Source organism: Suricata suricatta, chromosome 7 (genome assembly GCF_006229205.1).
Source record: "Suricata suricatta isolate VVHF042 chromosome 7, meerkat_22Aug2017_6uvM2_HiC, whole genome shotgun sequence".
NCBI classification, from domain to species: Eukaryota; Metazoa; Chordata; class Mammalia; order Carnivora; family Herpestidae; genus Suricata; species Suricata suricatta.
In genome coordinates this window covers 101,374,085-101,389,681 of record NC_043706.1, presented here as the reverse complement: position 1 = coordinate 101,389,681, position 15,597 = coordinate 101,374,085, and the positions used below count along the sequence as shown (strand labels likewise).

The following is a 15,597-nucleotide window of genomic DNA, read 5'->3' as shown; positions in this document are numbered from 1 at the left end:
ATGAAAACATACTTTTGTATATTTCTACCCACTTTTTCTTTTTTTCATAATTGAGATAGTCTTAGAATACACGATAGAAATTTATATACTTCTTTTTACCTAATATTATGGTATGGATTTCCTTAAACCATCAAAAACTCTTTATTGCGCTTTTTGAATTTTCTTTTCTCTAGTTTCTTTTCTTAATTTATAGTAAAAATACAGTGGATGATAGCTATAGCATATAAAATATGTGCTAATCAACTATTTGTGTTCTCAGTAAGGCTTCTGGTCGGCAGGAGGCTATTAGAAATTATGATTTGGGGGAGGTAAACCTTACATACAGATTGTGGAGGGCTCTGGGTGCCACTAACTCTCATGCTGTCCCAGGGTCAACTTTATGTGCAGAACTCTGGGCTGATTTTTAATGATTGTTCAATAACTTATACAAAGAAAGAGTGACCACTTAAAAAGCCAGCCTTTTAGAATTTATGGCTTCTGAAAAAGCCCCCAGAATGGAAGTAGCAGGGAAAAAGACTCTGAACTACAATAGTAACAATAACAGCAACAGTAATGAAATCCCCTGAGCACTTAGAGGTAAATAAAAGTTTGAGAAGAGCCAAAAACAAAAACAAAAACAAAAACAAAAAAACCCCAAAAAACAAAGAACAAAAACAAAACAACCCCCAGCCCCCCCCCAAATAACAAAAACAACCCAGACCCCAAATTATGCCTTTGCATTGTGATTTTTTCATTATATAAAGCAAAAAACAGGCACTGATTGATCTTCTTTCCATTTTCAAGCCTTAGGCAAGGAATGCTGAGAATAAGAATGTCAAATAGCCTATTTTTGCATTTTAACCACCGAGGCTAAAATAAATTTTAATTTGATAATAATGTAGTAGAATGAAATTGCTGACTAGCCGCTGAATTTTATTTTTTTAAGCTTCCATTCCTCTAGGCTGAGACCTTGATTCTTGAAACTCAAAAGCTAATTATTTAATATTTTCCTTCTTTCATTCTGCAGCATCATCCCTTCCCTGAGGCATAAAGATAACGTACAGTGGGTGCAAGGAACTTACAAGAGAGACAATGACTGTCCCCCGCCCCCCTGCCACCAAATATCCCTTCGGAGAAACAATGATTGCCCTGGTGATGACCAATGTGTATCTTTGGGCCAATTTCAAGTTTTAGCTTATGTGCCACAACAGACCATGGTCAGGTTCTAGCGGGCCTGAGGAGGAGAAAGGGATGATGGCAGAGATATGTGCATGAGTAAGATGTTGCTTGTATGGAAAATTCTTAAGGCCTTGAATATTGGCATGACCCCTCTTCAGTCTGAGAGTCTAAAAGGTCATTGTTTGGAACTCCTTTTGATGACTGTACATTTCATTTCCCTGGAGTTATATGATACTGATGGAGTACAATTAAGTTTCAGGATATATATTCTATATTTTCAATAAAAATAATTTTAGAACTCAGATATATTTGATCTTATCAAATCAATGCTGTTGCTAATGAATTGTAAAACTCATTCTAATAAAGAAATAGCAGAGAACTTTGGACTTAATGAAATTCCTCACAGTTATATATTGTGCTGACTAATGTTTGGACTATATTGTTTGAAGACTGGTATTATTTAACTAAACTGTGGTAACTAAAATTTCTGCCCTTTTGGGGTGCTTTGCTGGCATAGTGGGTAGAAGAACATGTGACTCTTGATCTCGGGGTCATGAGTTTGAACCCCTGTTGGGAGTAGAGATTACTTTAAAAAGTAACAAAATGTCTGCCTTTTAGAACGAGGCAAATGACGACTGCCCATTTGGTGGCTGACTGTAGTTTCCAAGTAGTGCAACAATCTCTTTCATCCTCCATGTTCTCAAACCTCGTTATTTTCACTTCAAGAGGTGGGGCCTATTTCCTTCTCCTCGATTCTGGGCAGTTTTATGACTCTCTGGCAACCAATAAAATGCAGCAAAGGTAACTATGATTTCTGAAGCTGAATCATAAAAGACAAGGCAGCTTAGCATTGGAGCACTTCTACCAAGGCTCCGAGCCCCCATGTCAGCTCTCCACTTGCTTCGAGACCATCCTGCTGGGAAGAAGTCCAAACAAGCCCATGTGGAAAAATCACCTGGAGAAGATATATGAATTGATTGATCCAGTATTATATTATAGGACTGTTAGCTTGTTTCCAATCTCTTGATATAAGCAATTCCATAACAAATATCTTTGAACACAGTCCGTTTTTCATGTGTGTAATTAAGTGCCATTTAAATTCCAAAAAACAGAGTAAACACAAGATCTTGAAACTGAAAGTTATTTCTTTTTCACCTTCCCCCAATAAAGCTACATCAAGGAAGTACTTAGTGGTCCATTTTGTTAGTGAAATAAATGTTACAAATATTATTTGTGCTATTACGGCAAAAGACATAGGTACCACAGTGAAGAAGATACCTTCTGTTGGAGAGGGGAATCCCATAGACAAGGAAATTTTTTCTCTGATTTAAATCTGTATTTTGTGGAAAGATGGCCGTTTTCCTCTGACCAGGAAATCAGGTAGTTGTATATTCTTTAATCTGCATTGTTTAGAATGGAGAGAATGAACAAAGATCAGGTGGCAGTGTGGAATTTTTTGCAAGACAATAAGCTTTAGGGGTCAGTTCTGGAGTCAGTACCATCTGTCTGTATGTTATACAACAGTTTTGTCAACATTTGCTCAAAGCTATTCAGCTTTAAAAATAAAACCCATGGATGTATTGCTCACAATGAGAACCTGGTGGCAGTAAAAAAAACTTGTTACATTAGTATAATTTATTTAAGAAGACATGGTATAGAGCTATATGCTAACTGACTTGGATATAAATTAAAAATAAGTAAATAAAAAGACATCCATTATATTGGATTAGGGCCCAATGCAATGACCTTATTTTTTTTATTGTTAAAGTTTTTTTTTTTTCATTAAAAAAAAAAAGAAGAAGAAGAAGAAGAAGGAGAAGGAGAAGAAGAAGACGATGACGATGACATGGAAGTTTGGGGTGCCTGGGTGGCTCAGTCAGTTAAGTGTCCGGCTTTGGCTCAGGTCATGATCTCACTGTTTGTGAGTTCAAGCCCCATGTCAAACTCTGTGCTAACAGCTCACAGCCTAGAGCCTGCTTCAGAGTCTGTCTCTGTCTCTCTGCCCCTCCCCTGCTTGCATTCTGTCTGTCTCTCTCAAATATAAAATAAGACATAAAAACAATTTTAAAAAATGACATGGAAGTTTATTTGATACTTAAGTCATAAGAAAAAACAGCAAACAAAATTATCGGGCCTTAACAAGTTAACCCCCAGCAATCTAAAAAGTAGCTCTCCAGAATGACTCACTTCTGTACCTTGCAGAGTTCAAATTCTTAACTTTATCTTGATGTCAGGCTAACTGAAATTTGTACAATATTTCCTTTTCAAGACAGCTACACTTGTACATATCTTAGACAGTGGCTGGTTTCAGCTCTCTGTCTCAATAGCTTTGATAAGGCAGTCTTTTAGTTAATATGTAGTGAAGTTCTCAAAGTGCGCTAACAAACTTCCTTGTCTTTAGTATTTGTCTATTAATTTCAGCTTTATTTGCTTTTTAATTTCAAAATATGTATTTCAAAGGGTTCTGTTTTTCTGCTCTGCAGCATCGTTTGGTTTTATTTTTCTGATAATTCTTCATTATAAGAGTGTTACTGTTTGCTAAAGTATAGATGGTCAGAAGCCAGTTTCCTGCATAGCTGAACCAACCTCAGAGAAGTGAAGTGGTGGATGATCTGAAGTGTTCCAGTTTCAGACTGCGCACATGTCACATGCTTGCTGAAATACAGTTTGCGTTTTCTACATTGTTTACTTCCCGTGTGAAGCGCACTTCTAAGCTCTAACCTTTAGACAGTGAGTGACTTTCTTTATGAGAGTAAAAGGAAACTAAATTATGAAATAGCTGCTTTGTGAATGTTACAAGCTGTCTAGGATTCAAAGGTCTCAAGTAAAAGGTCTAAATATTATTTTAAAAGGCAAAGATATCCTAACATATCACCCCCCCCAAACTCCACCAGCTACTCTTTCAACTGAAACTTAAAGAGTTGATGTAGTGAAATGGAGAAAATGAGAAGAACAGTCATCTAAGATCGCCATTGGTGACGCGATGAAGAACATTTGCTGGCTTGTTCTGAGACTTGTCAAGTTTGTGTCTCTTGGCTACGTATGGATTTCTGCGGCGCGGTGCACAGTCTTAAACGGCTGCCTCAAGTCATGTGTAACCAGCCTGGTAAGTTCTGCTGGTCTGATATTTGTCTTTGCAGGAATCGGAACATGGAAAATTCAGGTTCTTACAAATGAGTGAGTTATTTTCTCTTTATGAGAAATATTCTCATAAGAAGTGGTAGCAAGACAAGAAAGATTCTACAGAAGGTAGGGGAGCTATTTTAGTTCTTTATCTGTTCATAGATTTGTGTGTGTGGGAGGCATATGACTTGGGTTAGAGAGGCTTAAATGCAATAGATTTTGCATGCTTTAAAAGTATCAATTTAAACTCATTTATTGCAAAACCATTTCTGTTTGTCTTGAAGCAAGAAATAGGTTTGGCCGCAGGGCAATGCCTGCGAGCTGCAGACTGCGGTACTGTTTATATTGTGGGTGGACGGTGGTATAGGGAGTGGATGCCCAGGGAAGCAGTCACAGCTGCGGGATAGAACATTTTATTTGAAAAGCAAGAATCGTTTCTAAATTCCTTTACCTCTCTCTGTGCATTTGTAATTTTTTCAGTAATGAGTTTTTTGGTTAGAAAATTGATGTTTTTCTTCTCATTTCTGGGTGTCACCCTTCCTATATAAATTGTTACATATCTTTCAGTTATTGTGACTTAGTGGTGCTTAAAACCGCCACTGAATCAACTGTCAAGCTAAATGCATTCTAGATAAGATGATGCACTCTTCTTATCTAAAGACAAAGAAAATAGCAAGATAGCTTACAGGTTATACTATTTATATTTCTACATTTTAGAATAGTTAAAGTACCAAATACAGCACTCATTGTCATGTTAAAGTATTGGAGATAGGAGTCTGAGGCAGATGCAAAAGATATTTATTCCTGTTACACTCTTCTGGCTTAATTTAAACTACTTTAAAACACTACCTAAGCTTACTATGGATAGTAGCACTTTTTGAGAAGTTTGGTATTTTATATAATTCATTGTTGAAGATTTCATTGCCATTCGTGTAGAATTGTATGCCTCAGGTTTTTACAGTTTTCACCTAAACTTAAAAATGGAAGAATAAGAAATAGAGAATAAAGAAAAAAGTATTCTTTCTTCTAATATGTATGTAATTTTACATACAGCTGGGTACTCACCTTTTTCATTTAACATTACATTTTAAGTTTTTCCTATACCCTGAAGTTTTTATGGGAACAAGATCTTCAATATATTTAGACTATTTTCATTCGATAAAGCTACCACCATCATTTGTAAATTTCCCCACACTATCAAAATTGATGTTGGTTGTTCCCATTATTGTAGTCTCTAGTTTATTTATTTTATTTTCTTTTGTTTACTCTTTTAGTTAACTTTAGTTTTCTCTCGTCTTTGTGTGGGTTCCTTGGTCTCAGGCAGTCCGAGTGGGCAGTTTGTTCCCTGGTGCACTGCCTTCCGTTCACCACCTACGGACAAGGCACAGCTGATGTGGTCGTGGCCGCAGAGACATGGTCTGCCAATTTCACTGGTGACTGTAAGAAAGGTTCTCCATCTGGGCCTCCCACGTCAAGCCCAGAGCGACCAAACCTAGGTGAATGAACAGTGAATATATAGCCATGGATCAGGGGAAAAGACAGGGAAAGTGTTCGAGTTTATTATACTGTTGGGATTTTTGATGCTCCATTCTTTTAGCCGAACATTTGCTGTGAAGGTAATCTTTGATTTCACGGTGGTCCTTGATAAGGAGGCATCTTTGCTTTTTAAAAAGAAACACGAAGTCTTGTCCACAGGAATGCTAGAATTGCTATCCACAAATGCACAAATCATAGTTCTATGGGTAACTATGAGTATTTTACATCAATTGAGGGATCTGTATGTGCTAGTTGAATATATTAACTGACTTGATATTTTTGAGTTATATGTGTCTGTGGTGCAGAGAACAAAAAATAAGTAATGTTCTTCAGAACACTAGTATAGTGAGATCCTTTATGAAAGAGAGACAAAAGAGATTCCTGGTCAAATAACTTATGGGAATACTTTTTGCCAGCTTTTTGTAGATTCACAGGCCATAACAACATGTTAGTGGGTTCATTTAATCATAATTTTCGGATTTGTTTTGGCAACAAAATCTTTTCTTTTTATTAACAAGTCCCAGCAACTGAAGAACTGGTGTTGAGAAATGCTCCTAGAAGCACCAATTCAATTTGATAAAAGACCGTTAGAAACAATAGAGTTCAGAAGTTTACCCTGTTTAAAAAAGCACAAATATCAATACCTTTCTTGTAGATCAATATATAACTTTATAACAAGATAATAGAACAAAACCAGAATCCAAACATTCCATAAAATATCCAGAAATCAACACCGTTTGCATTGGCGTAGGAATGGCTAGGCCAGTACAACAGAATACAGTCTAGAAATTAAACCAGGCACATAAAGGAGAGGGAAATCTGATAAAGATGGCAATTCAGACCAAAGCAGAGCTATTTCTTTAGAACAAAAAATAATACTTTCCTTCAGTGGATGAATGGATACATAAATTGTGGCACATCCAGACAATGAAATATTATTCAGAGCTAAAAAGAAATGAGCTATCAGGCCATGAAAAGACACAGAGTAAACTTCAAGGCATATACTAAGTGAAAGAAGCTAATCTGAAAAGACTACTTACTTATTGTATGATTCCAACCACATTACATTTTGGAAAAGGCAAAACTATGGAAGCAATGAAAAGATCAGTGTTTGCCAGGAATGAGTTTGTATGTGGTGGGAGAGATGACTAGAGCACTGAGGATTGTTGGAACAGTGAAAATACTCTGTGTGATACAGTGATGGATATACGTCACTACATATTTGTCCAAACCCACAGAATATACAACTCCACAAGTGAGCTCTAAGGCACACTACGGACTTGGGGTGATTATATTGTGTCCATGTAGATTTACTCTTAGTAAAAAGTGCATTATTCTGGTCAGTAATGTTGATAATGGGGGAGACTATGCATGTGTGGGAGCAGAAGGTATTTAGGAAATCTCCATACCTCAATCTCAATTATGCTGTAAATCTAAAACTACTCTAAGAAAATAAAGTCTTTTTAAAAAGGTTTAAACAATTTAACAAACTATAGAAATGATCCCTGAAAGTATAGTCTTAGGTTTAAACAATTAAAAAAAAAATCTAACTCCTTCCAATACTGGAAGTTTCAAAATAGATTTCAGGAGGTATTAAAAAATAGTGTGCTTTACAAAAATACTGTGGTTTAAATATATATAAATGACAAAAAGAAAACAAAACAAGACTTTATCCTATAGAAATATTTGCATCAATTATGGAAGAATATTTCTACAATCTTGAAGTGGGAATGCCTTAGGAAGGCTGATTCAAAAATATGGAATCCGTAGGAGAAATCATTAATAATTCGATGACTTAGAAACTTAAGCTACATGACAATAAGCAGAATGCAATAAAACAAGGCCAAAAAATAGAAAAAGTATCAAATATGAGAATAAGAATTTTACCAACTTTAATATATTTAAAAGTATTTAAAAGAAGTTTAGAACATGAAGACCTACTTTAGAAAAGAAGAAACAGAAATGGCCACCACGCATGCAATAGATGTTCAACCTCACAGCAACTACAGAATTGCAAAATGGTCAACTTTTCTTTCATTATGTTGGCAAAGATAAGAACATTAATAGCGGCAAAGTTGGGATAAGCCAGCACTCTCATGGACACGTCCACATCAAGAAATGTATCTGAGATACAGCTGCAAAAAGCTGTTTACGGCATGTTTTCATGTAATATTACCACTAGATTTCCAAAGTCCTGGTACTGTACTATTATAATAAATACATTATTATTTGAGTCCTCACAGAGTTTTGTGGACTAAATATTATCTTACTTATGTCTCTAAGTTTAAAGCACAGGTAACTTGGAAAATATCACATCACAAGCAAGTGTCATATAGGGGACTAAAATTCAGACTATTCTGCTCTGTTTTCATTTATCAGGGTCGAAAGTATGGAAATGAAATTACTTCCGACTGAGGTGGGCTGGAGAGACAAGGTTGTGCCAAGCAGTAGGTATGGGTTAAGGAGATTTGAGATCCAGGACTGGGATTGCGTGTTTTAAGCAGATCATTGGAATTGGTGGAGCTAGAGTAAACTGCTGAGGATCCTAACTGTGAAGTGAGGAATGTGAATTTGGTGAAGATTACAAAAGGTGTTGTGATTTGGCTAAGAGCACAGTCACTGGAGACAACTCTCAAATCTCTAAATCTTAACTCTTGGGCAATTTGATAAACCTCCCTGTGTCTCAGTTGTACAATGGAGTTAATAATAATGCTTACCTAATAGGGCTGTTGAGATGCTGAATGAGATTTAGTGTAAAACACCTTGTAGAGTGCCTGGAACATAGGAACCACTCACTGAATGGTGGTTATAATGATGATGATGAGGAGGGGGATAGAGAATCCCATTAGATTAGGGAAGAGTGTTGACAAAATCTGCTTCATCAGAACCCTATAGACCTGACTCATGAGGCTACCTTGCTCAAGACCACTTGATGGGCTCTCCATTCAGCCTGTTAAATTTAATCTTGACTCAGTACTGTTATAGTGTGACTTTGAGGTCACCAAGAAACATCTCTGTTAGCCTATTGTTTAAAATGGAACGGAGAGGTGCCTGGCTGGCTCAGTCAGAGGAACGTGGGACTCTTGACCTAGAGGTTGTGAATTCAAGCCCCATGTTGGGTGTAGAGATTGCTTAAAAATAAAACCTTTTAAAAAAGATAAAATGGAATGGAGAAACTACCCAGCATCCACCCTGTTGTTCTTATGAGCTAATAGATTTTTGAAGGTATATGAAAATATTCAATTGCAAATTGACTCTTACATTTGATTTTATATGATTATGGTTCAATCATATAAAGGATAATCAAAAGCTTCATTTTGAACAAAACCATGGAAACAAAGTACTATTGTGCACACATTTGCAAAATTAATCTAAAAGATACAGTTCTTACTCTCTAAGTACTTATTATGTAAAAACAAAACACAAGGGGTCAGGGAACAGAAGTTAGAGGAATCTTCATTTACACATCAAATGAGAGTGGAAAGGGCAGCACTTGTTCTTTGGTTCCTGGGTCTGATTTCTTCTCAAGTAAACTCCCACAATGCTAGGTCACTAGGTGAGACTTCCAAGAGACAGGACTTCTGGAGCATTCCTGTGGAATAGGCCATCTTGAATTTAGGGGTTTGTTCCTTCCATATGTATTTATTCAACATCTCTTATCACTCTGGACTGTTACAGGTACTAAGCAGAGTGAAGAGCAAAATGAATGGTGCTCACATGGAAGGGGAGAGAGTGCTCAGTGAACTTAGTGACAAACAGATCTTCTCTTTCCTCTGAAAATTGTGGGCTATTCAGAAAGCCACGAGAGATGCTTAAACCGCATACACAGCCCCTTTGGATTTTCTATCATCTCCTGGAAAGTATCTTGCTTGTAGGGCTGGGGCAGCCAAGGATAGATGGCATGCTCCTTGCTGGATTAATTGTCTTTTCAATTCAATGGTGCAAATCTATCAACTTTTCAGGGGAGGTTCTAAGTAATATAGTGGTACTGGGAGCACTCACTTAGTTATTCTCTGCTCATACTTCCAAATCAGTCAGTTAGGCAGATTGACAATTAGATAACATCCAAAGAATACTATTCAGGCACATATCTGATTATCATAGGCCTAATATTGCCTTCCTTTGTAAGCCTTTCTATTTACTAAGGACTCTACTCACGTGATGACCAGGGAAAGGATGAACAATTTATAGATTTTTCTCTCTTAGTTCCTATTTCTTTTATTTTACCCCAGCATAAAAAGTTCTTAAAATTTGTGAAAATATAAGAAAAAAAGGAGTAAGCTGATATTTCGCTATATGTAAAATTCTGAATTTGTATTTCTTCCCTATGCTTAGTAAGACTGCTTTAAATAATCTGAACACAATTCATCTTTAACTTAGGAGTCCTTTGACTTGATGAATCAACTAAAGTCACAGGCTCATTTAATGTCAGAATCTATCCATTGCCCTGAACTCCTCCTTATGGTCGCACCTTCACTCCCACCTTTATCTACAGAATTCTCAGGCATTCCATCTTATAATTTGCACTGGCATTTTACCTGATTCCATGACTGATTTAATGGCTTTCAAACATTGTACTTTCTACTAGAAAGCATGGAGGAGGCAACCCTATTTCAGGAAGTTTTTTAGAAAAAAGGTGTGGTATTTGTACTGATCACTACATTGATAGCTGGTATTTATTATCTCCTTCTTCACTCCAGGGCCGGCAACTTGAAATTGGCACACCGTATAATCTGAGTGAACCGGTGAGTAATCGCTTCCATTGTTAGGAAGTTTATGGTGTTTGCATTGATAAAAATGGGACAATGGTCAGGTTTTATTAAAATAAAAATAATCCCTAAGAAAAGTCTTGTTTATTTTTCCTTGATGGAGGAAACTCCATTGAAAATAGTGAGAAATCTGAATTACAGAATATTCAAAAAATGAACTCAGACACAGTGTGTTGAAGAGGAAAGAACACAGGATTAATCCAACTCTGTGATTTTGACTCTACATTGCTGTGTGGCTTTGGACAAATACTTAATATTTCTGAGACTTAGTTTTATTATGTGCTATCTGAGAGGGTTGGATTAGATGGTCTCCAGTGTTTCCTCTAACAATTACACTTAAGGCTTTATTGCTTTCCTGCACCTGTATCCATTTATTCAACAAGTTTTAGTGACTCAAAATATTGACATGAACCAACTTCCCAAACTATTGACCTATTTAAGTTTTGATATGCTGCCTTCTGATTGAGTTCCTAGTTTTGAGTTTTGCTTTTTTTTTTAAATTTTAACATTTATTTATTTATTTATTTTGAGAGAGAGAGAGAGAGAGAGAGAGAGCGAGAGAGAGCGCACAAGTGGGGTAGTGGCAGAGAGTGAAGGAGAGAGAATTGTAAGCAGGCTCTGCACTGACAGCCCTGATGTGGAGCTTAAACTCCCGAACCATGAGATCATCACCTGAGTCAAAATCAAGAGTCAGATGCTTAAACAACTGAGCCACCCAGCTGCCCCTGAGTTTTGCTTGTTGTGTGAGGACATGGCAAAGACCCACAATATGCTTGATGCCATACTGTCCAGGACTACACTGTTGCTAGCCACCCAGTGGACAGTGTGCTCCCTGAAGTTTGGGTGCTCTCCGGCTTCTAGGCCTGCCCACCCCACTGTAATGAATCACACCAAGCCCTGCTCTGCCTGTAGATATAAGGGCTCTGCTTAGAATTCCAACGGTCTTGATCCTTTGAAGGCCACAGATTCCTGGGTAGATATCTATTTCTAAATTACTTTTTGTTATTAAGTTGCCCTATCAAGTGACAAGAAAAAGTCACACTTCTTTAGTCACCATAGTCTCTTATTATCTCTTGTAGTGCATCCAAGGATGTCATTTTTGGAACTCTGTAGATCAGGAAAACTGTGCTTTGAAGTGTGTAAGTATTAATTATGTTTTTGTGTTGATGCCAATATTTCCTTCAAGAGAGAAGTCATCTAAGAAGATTCCCATCTGAATTTCCATTGGCTTTCAATTAGTTTGCCTGACTCTAAAGGAAAAATATGATAGTGATACATAATTCGAGATAAACATTACTAATGCAACTGGAGACCAAGGGAGGTTAATGCAAACCGTGGAACCCAGGAATTCCCAGTTGCTCAAAACCATAAAGGACTCTTAGTAAAACGTCAGGTGTTTGTTAAATTTTCTAGTCTTATGCTTCTCAAATTGTAAAGTACAACTATCTGAGGATCTTGTTAAAATATAGAAATGGATCCTGTAGATCTTAAGTAAAACATGAGATTCTATACTTGGAACATGCTCCCAGGTGATGTGATGCTTGTAGTCCTTGGGTCACACTTGGACAGCAAGGCCCTAGACCATGCTCAAAGTTTCTCTGCAGGGAATATGGCAGCAATCTAATCCAGGAGTCACAGTTCCTATGTTCACTCCATTCTATGTAGAAAATACATCCTCAAATACTTGATATTTAGTTACCCTAGCTTTTCCATTTAGTGTATAACTAGGTAAGGTACTTATCCTCTTGGTACTTTAGTTTTCTCACCAATAAAATAGGATGATAATAGAATAAGTGAAACTATGTCATTGAGATTTAAATAAGGACATTCATTTTTACAAATGATGCTCATAGCTTTTCCTGTATGATATGTCCTCAAAGGTCACTATTATGGGAGTTCCTTAGGCCGACTCACATTTGTAACTAAGTATCCCATAGAATGTAAGTTACCAAAACGTGGAGCAGGTGCTCTCTGGATTTTGGAACTATTACACATTCTAAAAACAGTCTTACCTTTCTATGGAACCACTTTTTACAAATTTCAATTAAGATCATTATTTGTCTAGTATGTGTTTGCTATCCTTTGCTCTAACACATAAGCCCATCAGAGTGGGTCTCTCTCCTTCTGGTTCACACTGTGTCTACTGCACAGAACACAGTGGGGGCACATAGCAGGTGCTCAGAGAGCACTTGCTCAAGGAGTGAATGGGAAGTACCATGTGTTGTGGGCAACAGTCCAGGCAATAGAGTGGGCACCAGAGCAGCCAGTCAGGGCAGAGGAAGCTACTGGCCTTTTCTAGCCAGAGCTATAGGCGGTTTTCATTTCAGGTTCTGTCTCCACTGGGCATCTGCCAACACCTCGTCATTCTCTACCCTGGCCCATCACAGATTACCTCTTATTTGCCTCGGGTTTTCTAGTAGACATCAGACTCCACCATTTCCCCAGCGATGCAAACATGACTTGTATAGCTATTCATACAGTGTGGCCTGCCTGGATGGAAAGCCCAACTCTGGGCTTTTTTATTTTGATTGTTTTTTATTGGTTATTTGTCAATGGTGGGTCAAGAAATGAATTTGAAAGAAATATATAGCAAAGTGTCATTAAAATTATCTATAACTCTAAGGTTGTTAAGTAGTTTTCTTTTTCTTTTTTTTCTTGCAGAATGATACCTATGCCACTGTTTGTGAGGTGAGTTGGCAATCACAAAGATGTCATCAAACTCCATGCCTTTATCTCTTATATTTAAAAAGCTATTAAAATAAGAATGATGAAGCCAGGGTATCTGGGTTGCTCAGTCAGTTATGTGGTTAAGCTCCAGACTCTTGATTTTGGCTCAGGTCATGATCTCACGGTTTCATGAGTTTGAGCCCTGTGTTGGACTCTGAGCAGCAATTGCATGGAGTCTATTTTGGATTCTCCCTCTCTCCCTCTTTCTGACTCTCCCCTGCTTGCACTCTGTCTCTAAAAAAAAAAAAAATTAATTAAAAAATAAAGAGAGAGGAGCTTGGGTGGCTCAGTCAGTTGAGTGTCCAACTTCAGCTCAGATCATGATCTGGTCCCTAATTTTGAGCCCCTCATTGGGCTCTTTGCTTTCAGCACAGAACCTGCTTCAGATCCTCTCTGTCTTTCTCTTTCTCTCCCCCTTCCCTGCTTGCTCTCTCTCTCTCTCTCTCAAAAATAAAAAAAATTATATAAAAAACAATGAAAAAGGGTTAGTAATTCTCACAGCACAGAAATGTTCATGTAAGAGTGCTATGAATCTGGGTATAGAAATGACTGAAAGATTCCATATTTGACACAAATATTTGCTGTTTTATATACTGTGTGCATATATATGTGTGTATGTATACACACATTCACATATATACATCTACGCTACTCTAATTTTATTGGACAGTTTCTAATTCTGTGAGTCTAATGGGGAAAGGGTGGGGGAGAGGAAAGTGCACATCTAGGAATACCCTTACCTCTGATGATTTAATCTTCTTCCCCATAAATCACAGGTCTATCATTAAATACAGGACTATCATTAAAAAAGAACATGGTAGTTGCAATTTTCTTCCTCGTTCAACAAACTCCTTTGACAGGATCCTTAAGCACAGCTTTTTAAATATTTTATGTTTTATTTTTTTCCCCTGCTATGATAATACAGGACTTCATGCTGTTTTGGATTCTATGGCCTTCAAAATTAGTTTTAGGTCGACAATAGATGTTTATGAGTAAAATGCATTATTTCTCAGTTTAAAATTTATGTTGTATTCTATTTAAGTGTCCTTGAAACCAGAGAAAAGAATTATTTTATTCTGCCTGGGAAAGGAGTATAAATTACCATCCATTAGTTAAATAGGAAAATGTCTTTTTATTAGAGAATAAAAAACAAAACAAAACAAAACTACACTGGAACATATTCTCAATAGTCTGTGCTTACTCTGCACCTAAAGTGATTTTTCCTTGGGAAAAGATGGAGGGGTCAGGGTTGGCTAAGACGTGATGAAACAGAGAGAAAAATTCACTCCATATGTAAAAAAAAAAAAAAATTAAAGGTCTTTCCTGATTGAGATTAAAAAAAAAAAAAAACTGCCTGAGAATCTTTCTGTGATTAAAGTAAAATTACGTCCCCCTCTCCCAAAACCATCCCTGGGAGACTGTGTCAAGGAAGGCAGAGAGAGTTCAAGCCTCACAAATGCTGAAGCAGCTCACAACTGTAGCTCACTGGCAATCGTTGTACTGCCCAGTTCTCTGAGTTTATATAGTGTACACTTTTCTCACAGTGTTATAATTTCCATAATTATTCTGTTCTTTTCTATTAATATTTTGCTATTTTATTCTTAAACATTTTTTAATGGTTATTTACTTTTGAGAGACAGACAGAGAGAGGAAAGCATGAATGAGGGAGAGGCAGAGAGAGGAGACACAGAATCAGAAGCAGGTTCCAGACTCTTGAGCTGTCAGCCCAGAGCCACACGTGGGGCTCGAACCCACGAACCGTGAGATGATGATCTGAGCTGAAGTCAGCTGCTAAACCAACTGAGCCACCCAGGCGCCCCAATATTTTAAATAAAGTATAAGTGAATAGCAATATATGCTTCATAGACATAGATATAGAGATAGGTATGTGGATAGATACTTTAACTCAGCTACCCACACCTTCAGGAAATCAAACTTCAACAGTTAATGCTTCAACCTAGGAAAGTGGGAATTTCTGCACATGTTCCTTGGAGGAAATAGTCTTAGAAGTGTTAGTTTAGCAAAGTATAAGTTGGAAAATGATGCTAGCCAGTGAGATGGCTTATCCCTAATAATTAAAAACACAAATTAGATTATATTGTTCCTAAAAACGTTTTTATGGCTTTGTGTTGCCATCTGAGAAAAATCCCAGCTTTTGTCCTGAAGACCTAGGGGAGCCCAGCTCCTTGAAATCACTTAGGTCTTGCTCCAGGGTCATCTCTGTGTGGTTCTTTCTCAACATCCTGATGAGACAGCCTTCCTGGCCAGTCGGGCCTTATGCATT

The 15,597-nt window shown here is 37.3% G+C and overlaps 1 protein-coding gene across 1 annotated transcript in view; it reads left to right on the top strand.

The window, feature by feature from the left end:
- The first annotated feature begins 4,141 nt into the window (after window positions 1-4,141).
- ROS1 (ROS proto-oncogene 1, receptor tyrosine kinase) overlaps window positions 4,142-15,597 on the top strand; it is a 104,040-nt gene continuing 92,584 nt past the window's right edge. Inside the window, exons 1-3 of the mRNA XM_029945461.1 lie at window positions 4,142-4,264; window positions 10,518-10,562; window positions 11,666-11,725. Coding sequence (XP_029801321.1) covers window positions 4,142-4,264; window positions 10,518-10,562; window positions 11,666-11,725 — 228 coding nt within the window. The remainder of the gene's footprint in view (window positions 4,265-10,517; window positions 10,563-11,665; window positions 11,726-15,597) is intronic.